Below are 13,696 nucleotides of genomic sequence, written 5' to 3'. Positions count from 1 at the left end.
AGAGAAAAAAAAAAAAAAAAGTTTTGCTGTAGGGAAAACACAATCAATTCTGAGGGACAAGGGGAAGGGTGGGGCCTTTTAAGCAGCTGTGAACCGATTGTGTTTCCTGTAGGGGGGAGCCTCTCATCTTTTAGGTGTTGCTGTCCTGGAAGGTGAGAGGAGAAATAAGACATAATACTCTTTGAAAGGCTTCAATCAAATTTAAAGAAATGGATTAAAAAATAATGTAATGCTTAAAGAAATCCAAAAAATTACCATTAAGTTAGATTATGGTCTTTTTTTTTTTACTCAAAGATACCATTACTGATACCTACCGCAACTGTTTTTGTTTATACTTCAGCTGTCAGCAATGATACAAAGCATTGAAAAGTTATTTTACGAATAGAATAAAATGTATTATTTTTACGCTTTTTTCAATATATGTTAAAAGGTGTAAAAATATTAATGAGCAAAGCAAACAAATAAAAACGTTTTAATTATCAATAGCTTATAAAACAGAAATAAATAAAAAATTAGCAGGAAAATAATAATTAAATGGAGGAGAATAAGGAATTAATAGGGCTGGGTACAGTAAATTAAGGGTTAATAGGGGTTAAACAATTTAATAAAAACCAAAAAAAAATATTTGACAAGGTTACTTTAAACTGACTCAATTTGCAGACCAAAGTTCATTCCTTTGATCTGTAAATGAAGAAACAGACCGATAAAAAAAAAAAGATACAATGTATCTTTTTATCTGTCTCCTTCAGCAAGGTTGTTGATAAACATTGCCAATTGCTTTTTTTTTTTTACAGCTGTGAGCAGGGGAACTCCTCTGACAGGTAAAAGAGTCATCGGTTGTTAAGCAAGCGGCGGCCCCACTCCTTAACAAGCTGTGACTGTGTTTTTTTTTTTACATTTCAGTTGTCAGTGGGGGAATCCCGTTGATGGATGAAATAGCAAGCCTGAATCGTAAAAATGCTGGATTGAGATCGTATGGGGGCTCGAATCAAGATTGCAATATTTTTTTTTTTTTGAAAATTATGTTTATTAAGTTTTATAGCAACATACAAAACAGAGCCATTTGGGCATACCCCGGCTCAAAAAATAAAACAACAAAAAAAGAGAAACAAAAAGAACATAGAGAGCAGAACAAACAATAGGGGGGGGGAACCCCCCCACTAACCCCCCAACAGTGGCTGCAGCTCAAAGATAGTCAAGAGTATCACAGGTATGTACCGAGTCCTCTAAGCATTGGTGGTCCTAATCGCGGTCCAGTGCACACCGTAAATCACAAGCTTCACATAGCACAAAGCATATATACACATAAACCTAAGTAGCTGGTCGAGTTACATCAACGGCCGGAGCCGAGGAATCATCAGCGGTATCTGCAGCATCCAACCACAGATCCCACACTTTGTGGAATTTTTTGGAACATCCCCTAAACTTGTACACCGCTTTATATAGAGGTATCATGGAGTTCACCAGCGTTTTCCATTGTGACAATGTCGGGATCCCAGGGGCTCTCCAACGCATCACCACCAGTTTCCTGGCATAGAAGAGCAGAAGCCCCAGGAGGGTACGTGTAGCAACAGAATGGGCCAGCCTGTTCACCAGCCCCAAAATACAAATCTCAATCTCAGCCGGGATAGGAATAGTAGTCAGTTTGGTAATGAAACCCCGGACCTCAGACCAAAACCCCAGCAGGGACGGACAGTGCCAGATCATATGGGTATAGGACGGGGAATCCCCATTACAGCGCCAACAGGCATCCGGGATGTCAGAAGACACCCTGTGTAATCTGGAGGGCGTAAGGTGGAACCTATGTACAATTTTAAATTGGACCTGCCGGTCCCTCGAGGAGACCAAATATTTAAACGGGTAGTCCCAGACATCCTCCCAATCCTCCGTGTCCAGGTCCCGCACCTCCGCCGCCCAGAATTCCTGCAATCTCTCCAGACCCACATGCACGCCTGGCAGCAAGGATCTGTAGATGGAGGACAGCGGTTTCCGAAGATTTTCGTCCCTAAGGAGGAGCTCCAAATCCGCCGGAGTCATATCAGGGGAGAACCCCCAAACTGAGTCCGAAAGGCGTGGCGAAGTTGCAGGAACCTGAAAAAGTATGAGTTGGGTAGATCAAAATTGGCCTTAAGCCTATCAAAGCTCAGCAAACCCTCCCCTTGACAAATGTGTGAGAGACACTTTATACCCCTAGAGGCCCACAGAGACGGGTCAGGAATGAGTAAGAACTCAGGCAACTCCGGATTGCGCCATAAGGGGGTATTAGGCGAGAGCCCGTGGGGGTCAGATTTAGTATAAGGAGAGACCAGCACCCAAGCCCTGATGACCGCCTTCATAGAGTTGGTGAGGGGATATGGGGCACGGGCGCCACGGAACAGGGCGTTGCGCAGTGTCTCATAGGACCCCAGAAGCGCCGCCTCAAGCACCACCGCAGAGTTCGCGTCATCTGATACAAGCCAGTTGTGGGCATGAGTCAACAGACCTGCAATGAAATACATGAAGAAATCCGGGCAAGCCAGACCCCCATGCGTCCAGGGCCGCTGTAGGACAGCTAGCCGCAGTCTCGGGGGGCGAGCCCCCCATATGAAGGTGGTCATTTGAGAATGAATGGCTCTAAAGATCCGTTTCGGGATCCACACCGGCGACTGCCGCAAAACATATAGTAGGGGAGGCAACAACTTCATTTTAACAAGGTTTATGCGCCCAATCAAAGTCAGCGGGAGATTCGCCCACGCCCGGAGCCTGTCCTTGAAGGACTGGAGGAGAGGGTAAAGATTCAGAGCACAGAAATCCTGCACCCTCGGGGAGATCGTGACCCCCAGGTATCTGACACTGTCCGCCCAGCACAAGGGCAAAGAGGGGTCCGCCCGTGTCCGGGACTCCGCGTCCACCGGGAGCAAGAGAGATTTCTCCCAGTTTACTCGGAGGCCCGACAGCTCCGTAAAACACGACAGCAGGGCCAGGACAGCCCGGAGGGAGGGGCCCGGGTCCCGGAGGAACAGAATGATATCATCCGCGTACAACGCCAGCTTTTCCTCCAGGGACCCCACCCGAATCCCCCCGATCTCTCCGGAACCCCGAACAGCCCTCGCCAGGGGCTCCACCGCCAGCGAAAACAACGCCGGCGACAGTGGACACCCCTGACGGGTGCCACGTCGGATATCAAATACAGGCGACACCCTACCCCCCAACTTGATCTGTGCCTGAGGCTTACTGTAAAGTATGTCAATCCATTTGCGGAAGGTAGGACCAAAACCAAACGAGCGGAGCACCTCACTAAGGTAGGGCCAGGCCACAGAGTCAAAGGCTTTCTCTAGATCCAATGACACCAAGACTCGTTGACTTCGATCCTCCGCCGGGACTTGCAGATGTGTATACACCCGGCGGATATTGATGTCCGTAGATTTCCCCGGCATGAAGCCCGTTTGGTCAATGTCGACTAAGAGCGGGAGGACCTTCATCAACCTAGTGGCAAGGATTTTTGTGAGAATCTTCAAATCATAATTAAGAAGGGAAATCGGCCGATAGGCCGAGCAGAGGGTAGGGTCTTTGCCAGGTTTCAAGATCAGCACAATGTGGGCCTGAGCTAATGAGTCCGGAAGCGCGCCAGCCTCCAGACTGGCTCGGTATAGACTGCACAATCTGGGGGCCAGGTCTGCAATATACATTTTATACCAATCCCCCGGCAGGCCGTCCGGACCCGGGGTCTTCTCGGGGGGAAGAGAGCGGATGGCCGCCTCCACCTCCTCCAAGGTCAAGTCCGCCTCCAAGGAAGCGGCCTCATCCTCGTCCAAGTGCGGCAAGGAGAGATCCCCAAGAGCCCCCAGGTCCACCACGTCCCGCGGAGGGGAGGGCACAGAATACAGACGTTGATAGTAATTTCGAAACTCATCAAGAATAGCAGCAGGGTCCGCAGTGGTGTCCCCCGCCTCCATTCGGATAAGGGGGACAACTGTTTGAGATTTAGAATCCGCCACCAGGTTAGCCAGGAGCCTCCCGTTCTTGTCACCACCCTCAAACACTCTAGCCTTGAGTGAGCCAACCTCCGCCAAGGCGGCCGAGGAGACATGCAAATGTAACGCCCTCTGGGCCTGGACCAGGGAGGAGTGCGCCTCAGGAGTCTGATCCAAGGCAAAATCAGATTCAGCCAAGGATACCCCTTCTTCTAACGCCAGCAGCTCTGCAGCGCCCTCCACCCTGGCCGCCTTAATAGCACTAATGTACTCCCCACGAATAGTGGCTTTAAAAGCGTCCCAGCAAATCATAGGTGTAGATGTATCCTCATTACGGTCCCAATACTGAGAGATCTTGCCCTGCATCGCCTCCTCCACCCCAGAGTCCCGCAGCCATCTTGTGCCCAGCCTCCAACACTCGTTCCCCCTCCGGCCCCCCAGCTCCAACGTGAGCTCCAGCGGGGAATGATCCGACAAACCCGAAGGTAGGTACACGGCAGAGTTCACAAGCCGGAGAGCCGAAGGAGGGCAGAAGGCGAGGTCAATACGCGATCCAGACCTATGGGGCGCCGACACATGTGTGAAATGGCGGAGGTCAGGATTTTTCCACCTCCAAATATCAGTTAGCTGTAAGGCAGAAGCCCAGTGAACAAATTCAGGGCACCCTTGCCTGCTCGTGTTGGATGTGTCAAGCGTCCCATCCAAGATGGCATTGAAGTCACCAGCTAGGAAGATCCCCGGGGTGGAGAATGCAGCCAGGCGCTCGTAAATCAGATACAACACAGCACTAGAGAAAGGCGGGGGCACATATACATTTACAAACACATACAATGGCCTCAAACCGCAATGCAAGAATAATATATCGGCCCTGCGGATCAGTAACAACCTGCTCTATATGGCATGGGAACGACTTGTTGACAAGGATAGATACCCCTCTTGCATAGGAGGAGTGCGTGGCGTGAAAGGAATGCCCCACCCAGCGCCGGCGCAGTGCCAGTACCGAGCTCCCAGTCAGATGCGTTTCCTGGAGAAACAGAATATGCGGCTTATGAGATTGGAGATATTTGAACATTAGGGAACGTTTAATTTTATTATTCAATCCCCGTACATTCCACGAAAGCAGCTTAATACCTCCCGCCATGGCATCCAAAGCAAGACGGCTGCAGGATCCCAGGGAGGGAGCGACCCAGCGGCTCCAGGAGGGGAGGTCCCCACACCACACACTCCTCCCCACCAGTTATACACTGGCCGGACCAAGGATCAAACAGTACTCGGTAAAGATACATAATAGAGAGAACGTCTGAGCACAAAATATAAGACAGTGAGCTAGCAGCCATGAGAAAAAAAAAGAAAAACCCAGTAGCACAAAACAACAATAAAAAAGAAAAATTAAAACAGTCCCAAAAAAAATAGTCCCTGCCGACCAGGAAAACAACAACACCCTGGCACGGCTTCATCCCAAAAACATGTGGTACCTCTTGCGGCCACAAGAGGGAAACAGTTACTTCAGGCCGCAAGCATGTGGTGCCGTGAGAGAGCCACCCGCGAAAAACAGGGGAGGCGGGTGGCACCCCACTGCACAGTCAGTGGCAAGGGAAAAGGGCGATAAAGGAAAAATAAACAGTCAATCGCAGTGTCAAAAAAAATAAATAAAAAATAACAATTTTCCGTGTAGGACACCAGAGTAGTAGAGCCCGAGAGCTCCTCAGCATAGGAAAAGACAAACCATCCCAACAAGGAGCAATGAGGTAAGGGGAGACTAAGGTCTCATCTAGAAAATAAAAAATGGGGTCAAGGCAAAAACAGGGAGAGGATAACCCAGGGATCCAGAGTGAAGAAAACCGGGGCAAAGAGTCATCCAGGGAAGCAAGGGAGAGAAAGGGGTGCAGCTGCACGGATCCAGGCAGGATGAGGAAGAACAGCAGTGCAGATAGGAGCCATTACTCACACCTCTCAACGAATGGTCAGCAGCCAGGCATCCGCGTCGTCCGGGGTATTGAAGAACCGCACCGTGCCCCCATGAGTGACCCGAAGCCGACTCGGGTATAACATGCCGTACTGGACCCCCTTTTCGCGTAGTCGGCGCCGGACATCAGTAAAGGACTTTCTCTTCCTCTGGAGGTCAGCCGAGAAGTCCGCATAGAGCTGGATAGAGGCATTCTCGAATCGCAGTTCGGGGTGCTTCCGGGCCTCACCCAGGATGCGGTCCCGGTCCCGGTAATTAAGGAAGCGGACCAGGAAGGGTCTAGGAGGGGCTCCAGGAATCTTTTTGCCGGTAGGGACCCGGTGTGCCCGCTCCACCACATACGTGGGCGATACCTCCCGAAGGTCCAGAAGCTGCCTGAAGAACCCCTCCGCAAACTCCGCCGGGGTCTCACCCTCCGCTCCCTCAGGCAGGCCGAGGACCCGGACATTGTTGCGCCTCATGCGGTTCTCCGCATCATCCGCCTTAGCCATAAGCGTGTCCACCTTTTGTTGCAGGGCATCCAGCAGGCCAGAATGGCGGGCCGTCGAGTCTTCCGTCGTGGATACCCTGTCCTCAACCTCCGTGAGGCGGCCTCGGATCTTGTCGAGATCGTTGCGGATCAAGTTGCACTCTTCCGCAAGATGATCAATGCGGACCAGAAGCGAGGTCTTGCTGTGCTCGATGGCTTGCAGGATGACCGCCGTATCGGCTCCCACGTCCTTGCCCGGAACAGCCGGATCAGGGCTGGCGACTCGCGCATCCTCCATCTCTGCCAGCAAGGCCCGAAGCCGCTCCGTCAAGATGGCGTCCGGGCAGGCCGCAGGCAGGGCCTGGCGCGTGGCAGGCTTGCACGGAGTTGCCGATTTCTTCCCCTTGGACGGCATATTAGGGCAGGATATCGATCCCCAGCAGTTAGAGATGAAACCTAGGCAGGTACAGTCAGCGGATTCCCCAGGATGGCATAGATTGAATCAGGATGGCAGGAGCTCTCAGGGCAGACGTCCGTTCCGCTCTACATCCAAGCCACGCCCCCGTCAAGATTGCAATATTTTAACGATTGATTGTGCAGTTCTAGTATTTAGCAGTTTAAATTTACTAAAATAATTGCATTTCCACGTTCTGTGTACTGTGGGAGACCAGATATATTTAATGTAGGGTCCTGGGTTTAGTAACACATTAGGTCAGTGATGGCGAACCTCGGCACTCCAGATGTTTTGGAACTACATTTCCCATGATGCTCAACTACACTGCAGAGTGCATGAGTATCATGGGAAATATAGTTTTCACCATGCAAGATATAAATATACCGAGTGATGATAGTAAAGCACACTCACCAAAAAGTGTTGACCCCTTTAAGCAAGAAGATCGAAGATAATCCCACATTTACCAAAACATACTCATAGTGTAGTATTTATTATTTCAATACCAGCTTATACACATAAAAGAATTGGCATGTGCCAAAAATCGGCACCAATATAAACAGACGTGTAATGCAAAATAGATGACACTACTGCATCACTAATGATCCCACACACAAGACAGGCGAGTAAAGAGAACACACAACGCTATGCGTGTCACCATCATTCATAATAAAAAAATATATTTTTTATTTGAAAATTCTAAAACAAGAGTTAAAAAGGTAAACACAAACCACAATTAAAAGTAGATATTTTAACGGCAGAAACACATTGTTGCTCCTTTAAGGCTAAGATACAAAGAAAGGTAATTAAAACAAGCTTACATATAAATGAATGTAAAATAAAATGCATAGCAGACAAAATTCCGTTAACCTTAAATCCAAAAATGATTAAAATAGAATTATAAAAAATATTTTTAACAAATACACTATTAAACATCTTAATTTTAAAACATCAGATTGCGTTACAATAAATAATTTTGTTCCATCTGGAATTTCCCCATTTTCACTGAATCCAAAACCCATGAAACTGAAACAATTTTAAATTTTCTTTGAAATGTTCTCCTCTGAGTTTTCATCTCTGTTAATCGAGACTTGTCATCGCCTACAATTACATGAGAAACTCCTTCTTGAAGGAGACTCACCACTTTGGCTCCATGAAATCGCAGCTGTAATGCAGTTATATTTAAACTAGAAGTTGGAATTTTAGTGTCAGGATCATTAATGATTGTAAACATGTCTACGTATACAACACATTGGCGAAATATACTGTGGAAAGTCTCCTCCCATGAATAACGTTGTTCTAGGTCAGCAATCATGTCCAGAGGAATTTTCTCCTTGGTGTCAGGCATTCTGCTAAACAGCTCCTTCAGCTCGCTGACATTAGTATCTGTGATATAGCTGTCACCGTAGCAGTCATATTCAGAGGCAAAGTGTTCTTTGGTGGATGGACACATATGAATCATATGCGGAGGCTGCCAAGGGACAAACTTTTTGCTTTCAAAACACTCAAGAAGCCAGGCTGCTCTAACAACATCATGCTTATCTGATGAAATGATGTTCTTTACTCGAACGTTTATAGCTCCAGCAATGACACAATAGGTGTCTTGCCCAGGATTTTGCACAACTATGCCACCACATGCAGCGATCATGCTCTCCAGGTCAGCCTTTGAATGTTCTTCTATTCCGCTCATTACGCAAAATTCAACTTCTTCAAACATATTGGACTGTTTTGTGATGTTAGACAAATCTGGTGCTTTTAGATGTGAAACCACTCCTATGACCTTTCTAATTTTAGGGGCTATTTTCCGCTTTTTTTCCTGAGGTTCATCATTTATATCTAAGTGCTTTGAAGCCAGTTTTCCAGAAGCCTTTTCTCTGAATTGTTCTAAGTCGTCAACAGTCATGCAGTCATACCATTCCTTGTCTTCTCTGATCTTCTCAATTCGAGGAAAACGTAGAGTACAGTTAGTTTTGTACATATCACTATGAACAATTTCAGCAGCCTTTACCTGAATGATGACAGAGTTACAAGGCTGGATATAAACCTCAGGCTTCTCAATTCCACACAAAATATCAGAAGGAGGCTCTCTCTTGCGGTAAACCTTCCAGTGAGGAGCCAGCTTTAAACCAAGGTCATACAACTCTTTCATTGTGTAGCCAGAGCCTATGCGACACACAGAATGAAAAACCGATGGCTTGTCTCCAGGTGCTGGGGTTTCAGCTACAGCACATAAGAAATGAGACATCATGCCACCTCGCTGGCCCTTGCCCCAGTAACCTCCAACAATTAGAAGATCTAACTCATCCATTAGTCCATTAACATATTCTGGTTTGATCTTCAGCCACCCCTCCCCACGTTTATCTGGTTTATAAATGGACATAGGATCTTTTACCATTATACCTTCTTCACGATTGTCAATGGCTTCATTTAGTGCATCCACAACCTCTTTTTTGGAGGTAGCTTCTTTTTTCTGAACAATGTGAATTCTCCCAGTAATTGGAGTAAATATTTCATGAAGGATATCACACCTTTTTCTCAGTGTTTCATGAGCTAATTTTTGGTTATTAAACATCAAGATATCAAACACACAGTAACAAGTTTGGAGATCAGAATCATCAACCATTCTCTTTATATCAAATTTGTTCCCTTTTTGCATAAATGTCTTTGTATTTGGATTGTAAGCCATCATCTCTCCGTCCAAAATGCAGTTTTGCAAATCCATGCGAAACACGTTATGAATAAATGGTGTTAGGGAACCTTCAAGGGGAGACCCACCAAACTGCTGAGTGTAATCAAATCCATTTCGGGAAAAGTATTTGTACACATCACCATCTTTGTGCAACTGCATTCTCTCCCCATCAAGCTTAGTTTCAATGTAAAAGCTCTGGTGGTTCATTTGTTTTTCTATTTGTTGAATATTGGCAATAGCAGCAAGCATGGGTTTGAAAGCAGAAAACATTGAGATGGACACATCACTGAGACATACACTGGGGTCATGTAGCTGAATACACACTTTCTCAAGATCTGTGGTGACATTGTGAAGTTCTGCAGCATCACGATGAAAGATGGAAAACACAGTTTGTTGGCTAAACCCAAGTTTCATGTCTTTAATAATCATTCTTATAAGCCACTTCTGTTCTAGAGCAGAAGTATTAGCAATCAAATGAAGAAGGCTTTTTTCTATGAGTTCTTTCTTTCTAGCTGCATTGTTGCTGGCTATTGCATCCAACTGATCATTGACATCTTGTATGGTCAAGTTCCCATCTTGTCGACACCGTGACTTAAGAACAAAGTAAGCAATTGCAGCGAAATCTCCAGCGTCAGAACTTGAGCTAGTAGGAGTTCTATAATTTAAAAGTTTCAAAGCATCTTTACCTTCTTTGGGCAGGCACAGAACTTTGATATATAGTTTGGCAAGCACAGTCTCTTTGATTCCATATGCCATTCTCTCCCGTTCCAACTGTGGCAGGATAAGTCGCATTGCTGGATAGAAAGAGTCTGTTGTCTTGGGGTCATTTTTATGTAGAGCATCATGAAATTTCCTCCAGGAGTCAACAAACTGCTTAAAAATATTTACTTTATCAACTCGGTTCTTTGTCCCCTGAACTTTTTCCAAAATACGGCAAAGATCAGCAAATGGCACTTGCGATGCTACAGTGCCCTTGACCACAGAATTTGAGGAGCTAGATGCAGACATCAGGAATTCTGTAAATTAAAAGAAATCAGCCTGAAATATTTGTCTGAAATTCAGTCCCCAGCCAAACACGCACACATATTAAATACAAATTTATTAATGGGACATGATCATTTTAAAGTATTTCTGAACCCAAAACTTTTTTTTTTTTAGTTTTAGATAGAATAGGGACAAAACATGTGTGAAGCTCTATCTTTAGACAGACATATGTATATACACATACTGTATGTATATAGATAGATGGATATATACACACACATATTTTCACAGTGACTTTGTTCCATTTGATACAAAACAGCTTTGCCCTTTTTTTCATTGCTTTCCTAATGCTAAAAAAAAAATATTCAAAGACATTGATGAGACAAACCTGATCAACAGAGATAGAGGGATTTTTCTGTAGTAGTGGCTGGTTAATGTCTGGGGATCACTAGTGTCAAAAGAACAGGCACAAGAACCTGGAGAAAAAAAAAAAAAAAAGTAAGATATTAGTGTAAAATTTACCCAAAAATGTTACACCTAAATCATTATTCACATAGCTCAGCTAAACAGTGCATCTTATGGCCATCATTTCCACTTTCTTTATGATATTATAACAGTAGAGGTGTAAAATGGGGTATAGGTTTTAGAGGGTGGCTAATACTATGAGAGACGGTGAGCGCTTACTTTGTAGCGGTTATGCTATTAGCACCCCAAATCAGCAGTGAAATACGAGCAATGTGCATTTCCGCACACTCCAGACTGCCCTAACCACTTGAAGACCAGGGTTTTTTCTGGCACTTTTTGTTTACAAATTAAAATCAGTATTTGTTTGCTAAAAAATTACTCAGAACCCCCAAACATTACACATTTGTTTTTAGCATAGACCCTATTGAATAAAATGGCAATCCTTACAATTTTTTATGTCGCACGGTATTTGCGCACCGGTTTTGCAAATGCCATATTTTTGGGAAAAATACACTTTAATGAATGAAAAAAAAAACAATATGCTCCAATGTTTTGGTAAAATGAGAAAGATGTTATCACAGTAAATAGATACCCAATATGTAACGCTTTAAAATTGCGTATAGTCAAGGAATGGCGATAAACTACAGTAGGCACAGAGTCCAGCTCTCTTCTATGGGGAATGAGGGGAAAATAGACCGCCTGTCCGTTTTCATCAGATTCTATCCAATCTATCCACCAGACAGATGGAAAATAGGACCACCATCCATCTGGATTTTGCAGGCAGGATCAGATCAGATAGTGACAGGTGTCAGCAGACAATTCGCCACTCCATAGGGTAGACTGGAGGGTCCAGTCAGGTCGGCCTGAAAAACTGACAGGCAAACCTGATCAGAAAGCTTGTATGAAAGGAACCTTACTCTAAAAGCAAAAGTCCCCCCCCCCCTCCCAAAAAAAGAAGAAAAATAAATTATTATATATGTATATTATATATGTTTTTGATATTTTGATTTGGAATAAAAAAAAAAAGAAAAAATTATTCACTTCCAGCCTGGTCCAGCCTCATGACGTCGCTCTGGTCCTCCAAAGCTATAGAGGCAATCAAAGCAGATCTACTTATAAGAACGGCCAGCAGCACCATTGGATTGTTTCTCCAGCGAACAGGCAGAAATGGTAAGCCCGAGAGACACTAGCAAGCAGGGGGGGAAGCGTCCCCTCTCCTGCCACTTCTGAAAGAGCTCTAGCAGCTCATGAGCCCTTTCATGAGAAAGCCAGCCACCGGCTGTAAAAAACGATACTGGGGTTATGGCTAATCTCATATCAAGCGCAGCTCAGTGTACAATCTACAGGGGATTGTGAACAGGTAAGTAAATTTATTTTTGTGCAGAGAAAGCACTGAAGGTCTCTTCTACAATAAAAAAGCTGCCTGTTCACAATTTTTAACTTTTTTGCCTTTAGCGCCACTTCACAATGAAAAGTGGTACACTTTATAAACCTTTCATACAAATCTTTTGTTATTATGATCATATTAATGCTTTAACCAGTTCTGGACCGGGCCTTTTTCTGTCACTTCTTGTTTACAAGTTAAATTTTTTTTTTTGCTGGAAAATTACTAAGAACCCCCAAACTTTTTTTTTTTTTTTACTAGCAGAGACCCTAGAGAATAAAATGAAATTCATTGCAATATTTTTTATCACACTGTATATGCGCAGCAGTCTTACAAACGCAATTGTTTTAGAAAAAATACACTTTGAGTTTAAAAAAAAAACGGTAAACGTTAGCCCAATTTTTTCTATAATGTGAAAGATAATGTAAATAGATACCCAACATGTCATGCTTCAAAATTGTGCATGCTCGTTCGTGGAATGGCGACAAACATTGGTACTTCAAAATCCCCATAGGCAACATTTTAAAAATGTTTACAGGTCACCAGTTAGGACTCAAATTACAGTCAGGTCATATTGGGACATCGACACAATTCTAATCTTTTTGGCTCTATACACCACCACAATGGATTTGAAATGAAACAAACAAGATGTGCTTTAACTGCAGACTTTCAGCTTTAATTTGAGGGTATTTACATCCAAATCAGGTGAACGGTGTAGGAATTACAACAGTTTGTATATGTGCCTCCCACTTTTTAAGGGACCAAAAGTAAAGGCATAGATTAACAATCATAAATCAAACTTTCACTTTTTAATACTTGGTTGCAAATCCTTTGCAGTCAATTACAGCCTGAAGTCTGGAACGCATAGACATCAGCAGACGCTGGGTTTCTTCCCTGGTGATTCTCTGCCAGGCCTCTACTGCAACTGTCTTCAGTTCCTGCTTGTTCTTGGGGCATTTTCCCTTCAGTTTTGTCTTCAGCAAGTGAAATGCATGCTCAGTCGGATTCAGGTCAGGTGATTGACTTGGCCATTGCATAACATTCCACTTCTTTCCCTTAAGAAACTCTTTGGTTGCTTTCGCAGTATGCTTCAGGTCATTGTCCATCTGCACTGTGAAGCGCCGTCCAATGAGTTCTGAAGCATTTGGCTGAATATGAGCAGATAATATTGTCCAAAACACTTCAGAATTTCTCCTGCTGCTTTTGTCAGCAGTCACATCATCAATAAATACAAGAGAACCAGTTCCATTGGCAGCCATACATGCCCACGCCATGACACTACCACCGCCATGCTTCACTGATGAGGTGGTATGCTTTGGACAATGAGCAGTTCCT

The 13,696-nt window shown here is 44.8% G+C and overlaps 1 protein-coding gene across 1 annotated transcript; it reads right to left on the bottom strand.

The window, feature by feature from the left end:
* Positions 1-7,770: 7,770 nt before the first annotated feature.
* Positions 7,771-10,570, bottom strand: LIG4 (DNA ligase 4). Its single transcript, XM_082247372.1, has one exon. The coding sequence runs from the start codon at positions 10,534-10,536 to the stop codon at positions 7,801-7,803; it is 2,736 nt and encodes a 911-aa protein (XP_082103498.1). The 5' UTR covers positions 10,537-10,570; the 3' UTR covers positions 7,771-7,800.
* Positions 10,571-13,696: the final 3,126 nt, after the last annotated feature.

This window comes from Pelophylax lessonae (genome assembly GCF_965119305.1).
Source record: "Pelophylax lessonae genome assembly, chromosome: 2".
NCBI lineage: Eukaryota > Metazoa > Chordata > Amphibia > Anura > Ranidae > Pelophylax > Pelophylax lessonae.
Note: the sequence above shows the minus strand (reverse complement) of the source record. Positions and strands in the feature narration are given on the sequence as shown.

Coding starts and splice junctions, on each gene's coding strand:
- LIG4 (XM_082247372.1), bottom strand. CDS start 10,536: ATGTCTGCATCTAGCTCCTCAAATTCTGTGGTCAAGGGCACTGTAGCA.